At 45.2% G+C, this 6,463-nt stretch overlaps 1 protein-coding gene across 1 annotated transcript; it reads right to left on the bottom strand.

Annotated features, from left to right (window-relative positions):
* Positions 1–4,705: 4,705 nt before the first annotated feature.
* On the bottom strand, positions 4,706–5,600 carry LOC307088603 (cystatin-B-like). Its single transcript, XM_079754540.1, has 3 exons — positions 5,439–5,600; positions 5,174–5,275; positions 4,706–5,041 (listed from the first exon to the last, which is right to left on the bottom strand). The coding sequence occupies exons 1-3, from the start codon at positions 5,517–5,519 to the stop codon at positions 4,913–4,915; spliced, it is 312 nt and encodes a 103-aa protein (XP_079610666.1). The 5' UTR covers positions 5,520–5,600; the 3' UTR covers positions 4,706–4,912.
* Between the last annotated feature and the right edge of the window lie 863 nt (positions 5,601–6,463).

The raw sequence follows: 6,463 nt of genomic DNA, 5'->3' as shown, positions 1-6,463 counted from the left end.
CTCTTAGTGGTTCATCCTTAGTAAGAGTAGGTCTCAGCGGCTTTGTGAATAAATTTTAAGAAAAAACTCCTACGTAAAATATTTTAGCACGAGTTAGGAGCACTCCTAGCGGTAAGATAAAATGCTTTGTGAATACGGCCTCAGATCTGTTAGGAGCGATGAGGAGACCGTAACCTTCCTCAAATTAATACATGAAACAAGCATCAATGTCATATTTCCATTGTGTTTTCTACATTGTATTTCAACGTTTGAGGTTTGAGTGGCGCTGCGCCACCAACTGCTTATATCGATTAACCAACTTTTGGGCCACCAACCGAAATTAACCTTTAGGAATATGGCTTTATGGTTACTTAGCTTTATAAGTATGGGAATGTGTATTGACACGGTATTATCTGTGTTACTGGTGGTGAAAATGGCTTAAACACATAGCTAATAATACTTTCCCTGTTTCCCAGAATGGAAAACCAACCTGGCAGATCACAGGCCCAGGTAGGGTATCGGCTCATTTCTTCAAATTTATATTTGTTCATGGTGTCGTTGTGGGAAATAAGAGATCAAATATTACTTGTTTTCTAGTATTGTCCTGTAGTATTGTACAGCTTGTGCATTACTGGAATCAATTGTTAATAACATTTATGCTATGCTCTGTATGATCACATTACAATGTTATGCACCTTAACTCCCATTCCAGTATGACCAGTGTTCAGCAACTGAAGCTGCTCAGCATTTCATGTCTTTGCTACCCAGAGCAATTACTGAAGATCATAGACAGGGTCAGAGTACGAGTATGGAGAGACCTACTGTTGCGTTTGAGATGGTCAGGTAGAAAAGCAAAAGGGCCACTCCAGGTGTTACACAATGTTGCTAAACATTTCCATATGCCATTGTGATTCAAGGCACTTGCAAATATGTTTCTTCCAAAAATAACCATACAGTTTCTACATATTCCTATGATTTGCAAATTGAATTAAACTAAATTTGTTCATTACATTTAATGACCTAATCATCCCTGTTAGCACTAGTGCTATCATATATAGTATGTCACAAAGTGGTATTGTAGTGCTATTGCTTCAGCAATTCAGTGCAATTTTTGTTCAGATTCTGTTCTTAATCTGATTTCTGTTCTGATTTATTTTTAAATAGTTGACACATCTATTAGGCCTGGTGACTGTGACCTAGTGACATAACGATTGTTCTAAAAATCATATAGATCCTTCCTTGGATTTTTCAAACACAATGGAAAAAACAGAAGTCACCTCGTCAGAAGACCAGCAAAAGTTGTGAAGACGTGGAAGCCACTTGATGTATCATTTTTCTTACTTGGTTCAAAAACTGACACAACCCCATCCATATCTGCCGAGCTGGAGCTCATGCAAGCAGGGCTGGGAAAGAGGGCGTTGTCTATCACATCTGACTTAACGCATGCAGAGGTGGGATGTCTGAACTTAAGCACACATATTTTGTTCCCAAAGTGTATCAACAGTATCGATTGTGTGGCAAAACAGCTATACTGTCTAAATCAAAGGAACTATGATGTGCGTTCTCGTGGCAGGCACTTTGAGGCTGGGGAGCTAGTCTGGACCTACAGCCCGCACAGAAAGAAGGGAAGATGCCCGAAGCTCGATAGCGAGTGGATCGGGCCATGCAGGGTCCTTGAGAGAATGGGGGAGGTGGTGTACAGGGTCCAGCTACCACCTCGGGGAAGGAGGGTGGCCCTCCACAGAGACCGGTTGGCCCCTTATCGAGGCACCGCCAACCCTCAACCTGCTCCAGCGAGCCCTGCAGCTCTCCGCACCGGTGCGAATGGGCCCCGGACACGCACACCTCAGTGTTCTGGCCCTGGGTCCCCACCTAACCCTATCTTTGTCTCTCCTCCCTGTCGATCACCACAGTCAGCAACTTGGCCCCCAGCCCCGCCCCTCCCTTTCCCCCTGCCCGCCCCCGGGCCTGACGCTCGTGGGCCCCTCGCCCCCAGGCGCTTCTCCCCAGCCCCCCGTAGCCCCAACGCGGCCTCGTAGGGAGGGGAGGGCGCCGGGTCGCTTCCGGGACTTTGTTTGTTCCCTCGAGGACGAGGAACTTTGAAGGGGGGAGGCAATGTAGCAACCCTGGGACATTTAAATAGTTTGTGTGTTATGTGTTGCATTGTATTTTGTTGTCCGTTATGCCAGTTGTTCTATGTGCATGTATTGCAATGTTCTTCTTGTCAATCCGTGTGGGGGCGAATCATTAGGTCAACTGGGGGAGGGTCTTGGAAGAACAGGAGGGTGGGGGCTTGCACGTTGGGGGTTGCCCGGGTAACCGGTGTTTGTTTTTGTGTGGGATTTCTGCCGTTGATTACGCGTTTCAGTGATCTGGTTTTCGTACCATTAAAAATTCCTTCAAATACTTATGACTGGACATTGTTATGTCACCGGCGAGGTCATTACAGTACCAATCCCTTTGCTACTTGGGGTTTTATCGAGCCGCTTCCGTGTTTGTGGGTCTGTAATGCCGTAAAGCAATTCAGTGCTTCGCGAGACCCGAGACTCCCACGAGAGTGGGCGGCGGGTCGCCGGCAGAAACTTGCATGTTCCCTTTTTCCGCCAAGATGCGCTAGAGGGAGTCGAAACAGTGACCAATCGACCCATAAAGTGTTATAGAACCATCACAATGACTCTTAACCTTAAAGTTTGATAATGTTAGGTTTTGTGTGAGGCCGCTTTGTGAACTACAGCTCTTCGCTGCTCTCGGCGCGCATGATATACGTCACCACCCGCATAACCCTGGTACAGACATGGCGATCTCTAGAGGAGGAAAACAGCATTGAAAAGAGGTGAAACCATTATAAGTCAGGGCATGTTGAGAGTTTCAAGTTATACCGAAGGGGCCAGATTTTGACAACAGATTTGCCCAGTTGGTGACGTATTGTTTACTGGTGACGTGCATGACCATGGTAGAACATGAAGGTTTTACTCAATATAAAAGAATCAACCATCATAGCACATAATTTACTATTGATTAACGTTGTAATTGTCTGTTGGCATGGACTTTTCTCAGTTTTAAACGTTCACTGGTAGACCAGATCTAGATAAGGGCAAGTGTATCCTCCAATACAGTGGCAATACAGTGTTTTTCTCATAAATAAAAGCAAAAGGATAGTAGGTGATAGGCATCAAAGAAATTGTCAAAGTTGTGCAAACTTGAAAGTTCTGTTTAGTTCTGACTGATCGGATAGAATAAACCCTGCTGTGAAAAACTTTTACTGACGAGGCGTCTCATTATGGTGTGATCCAGATGCCTTGGACACCAGCCTTCCGAGTTGGAAGTGGGGAATTCTCCCAGCTTTCTTGTGGCATTTCACGGAGGCAAGCTCCCTTTTTGTCTTCATCTCTCGGAATTCTGAGAGTAGACCGAGTGCAGTGAGGTTTACCAGATGACGCGATATACAAAGATGCTGCGCCCGTAGTGAATGGTAAGGTGAGATGTACTTTCTTTGCATTTGTACAACGTTGGTCAATTCAAAGTTGATTTTAAATGCTCTTATACACTTGGATACATTTCTGCTTTAATCCGGTATCCAATTTATGCATTGCACAGCATTGTTGGGCATGCAATTCAATGTAAATGTTTGTTTTGAAGCCGGTTTGCTATAGAGTCTATTGTAGCAAACAATAAATGACAGCTTGCTACTGCCCTTGGTGGCTCGAGAAAAACGCAGACGAACGGGATTGCTATTAATGTTCAGAGACCGGCGTCATAAGTGCAACCCGGAAAGCTGGTGTCCAAGGCATCTGGATCACACCATTATTACCAGGACCATGAACGCGCCTTTTCTCATTGTGCTTTCTCTACAGCCTTTAACTGAACAATTGCAGAATAAAAGGTCAAACTCTTGGCATGAAAACAATTATTTTAAATCCACAAACAACATGTGTGTTATCTGGGGCATATAAAGACGGGGACCAGAAAATAATTGCTTTCTAAGCATTGAAACCCATTTAAGTTTACGATCTCATATGTCCCATGGGGCCCACCAGAAGAGGCGGGACTTACGAGCACTGGCGCAGAGCTGGGGACGTGTAAAGGGTGTTCTTTAATAGGTCCATGGTTAAGCCCACACGCATTTTAGTAAAGTGTGCGTGCGATTTACTAAAACGCGGTTGCAAATGAATAGAGCAAGCTTGAGGTTATGAATTTCACGCGCGCTATATAATTAAATGACTCCCATGCGTACGTACGTATTTATGTATTGATCCGATCAGATTACAGATACGATCACACCATGAATGACGCGATGTTGCTCTAAATTAGCCTGGTCCTACCAGACTCTCGTACTTCATTTCATTTGGTACTGAAGGGAAATCAAAATTGAGCGGAAGTACTTAGGCGGGCAGAGCCAGGCTGTAGTCAACACTGATCAGGCTGTGCGCTGGTGCTAACGTGCGGACAAACCATGGCTTTTCTTAAGAGAACATGTTTTGATCTACGTATTGCCGTTATAAATACCATACATCTGTTTATACTGTATTCTTTAGTACAAGTGTTCCTTTCTGGAAGCGTTATGATGCAGCTTGTGACAGATCATCTGTCACAGATGTCCATATCCCTGTATGGTCATGATACCAATACATTGGTAGTTAAATTCGTTTTCCATCCATCAAAAAACAGGAAGTGACAGTGTTTGAGGAAATCAACAGTTCATAGTTATTCAATGAAACAGCAGCCATCCTAGGAAAATGGTTTATTTTATTAAGATTGTATGGCGAATATACCAATGCATTGACTGAGGCTCTAATAAGTCATGACAAGGGACATTTAATAATCATAAAACGGAAAAAAACAAAAACAAAACACTGGTCCTGTTTTTAAAAAAAGATCTTTAAAATATCATTTAGGCACTTTATCCCTCATTTTATTATATTTTAGTGTTGGATCAGAAATGCTCAAGGGGGTCCTGGTGGGACTTGGACTCCTGCATGTCGGACAGCTTCACGTTCCCGCCGTTGCACGGCAGCTCTTTGAAGACCCGGAGGTGGACGTGGTCCTCTCCTCCCACATGGACCTTATGGGAAAGAACCACGTTCATAAAGAGGAAGCGTCAGATAATGCTACCAATTAAAACAAACAATCCTTAGAACATAAATACATGAACAATGCCACTCATAGGGTGGTCGTTTCACGGCCAGGGGACCACCTTGATGAAGAAGTTGGTTCCAGCCACCATCTGGGTTTTGTAGGTCTTGGCCATGAAGACCTCATAAGACTTGTTCGCTTTACCCTCAGCGGACGCCTTGACCTGTTCGGTATATAATAACATTTAGACAACGACATCCAAATATTTCATATTCTAAGAACAAAGTCGATCCTCCGAGTCCGGCCATCACCCTCCTGGTTATTAATGTAGTCGGGGTAGAAGTATGGGGCTACAGATATAAGCCTCAAAAACGCTCCTCACTCACCGTGTCGCAGAGGTCCTGCACCTCCTGGGTCGCGGGCTTGTCTGGGCTGGTTCCTCCGCACATCATAGGCTGGGGAGACATGGTGGCTATGAACTTGAGTTGGAGACAGAAATGTCAGCGTACTAGATGGACTATGCATTGCCTCTTAAAGGGGTGTTGTGGACCACGTGACTCGCAGGTCATGTGATGTGACTCATCCACGTAGGCGCGTCGGACCACGTGACCCAGGTCATGTGACTCATCAATGTGGGTGTTTCGCAAGCCCCCAGGAACAGTGCATATTTCCGCAATCCACCAGTGCTCAGCGGCCAAGCCTGGTATTGCAGACGTTTTAGCAGGTTGTGGACGGGTCCCTCAATTCAAGGGGCCCAGAAGTAGAGGGGCCCGTTTTCTGTAATTTTTGCTGGAGAAGGAGGGGTGGGCAGCTGAAAGGAGTCGTAGTGAAACAAATGTTGCTTCGGCCTGGCATCCGAGAGGGTGTTGGGGCAAAATAACCTGCTGAGCACATCACATGTACATTATAAATATAGCTAACTCCTACCCTAGCTTAATGAGCACATCACATGGCAGTCACCTTATAATATAGTCAACTTTTAACACATAACACATACATGAGAATATAGTCAGGTCAGGGCCAGAGCCAGGGCCCCATATCTCCTCCCGGCAGATGGTAGACACTCAGACAATGCACCAGTCATCCTCAAGGACGGGAGGACCACAACGGGTGATGCTCTGAAGCTCTCCCCCGTAAGGAGGAACACAAGAAGATATACATGCATACACTAGTGCCTGGGAACCAAGGTCAAGTAAAAACACACAGAACCACACACATCTCAAACGCACACACCTCATCACGAGGAGATACAGCATAAGACTGTATCACTCTGAGACTCTTATCCTTCTTCCGAAGCAGACCTTCCACGGAGGCGAAGCTCCGGACGAACCATCAGCGCTGATTAGGGACTTAGACATATTCGATTTCTCACGCTTATGACTCTGTATAACCGTTGCCACTTTACTTAATA

This window comes from Pollachius pollachius, assembly GCF_949987615.1.
Source record: "Pollachius pollachius genome assembly, chromosome: 17".
Taxonomy (NCBI): Eukaryota; Metazoa; Chordata; class Actinopteri; order Gadiformes; family Gadidae; genus Pollachius; species Pollachius pollachius.
Note: the sequence above shows the minus strand (reverse complement) of the source record. Positions and strands in the feature narration are given on the sequence as shown.

Excerpts from the sequence above, each read along its gene's own strand:
- LOC307088603 (XM_079754540.1), bottom strand. The coding sequence starts at position 5,519 with ATGTCTCCCCAGCCTATGATGTGCGGAGGAACCAGCCCAGACAAGCCC. Across the intron at positions 5,276-5,438 it reads TGCAGGACCTCTGCGACACG|GTCAAGGCGTCCGCTGAGGG; the intron begins GTGAGTGAGGAG and ends TATACCGAACAG. Across the intron at positions 5,042-5,173 it reads GAACCAACTTCTTCATCAAG|GTCCATGTGGGAGGAGAGGA; the intron begins GTGGTCCCCTGG and ends CTTTCCCATAAG.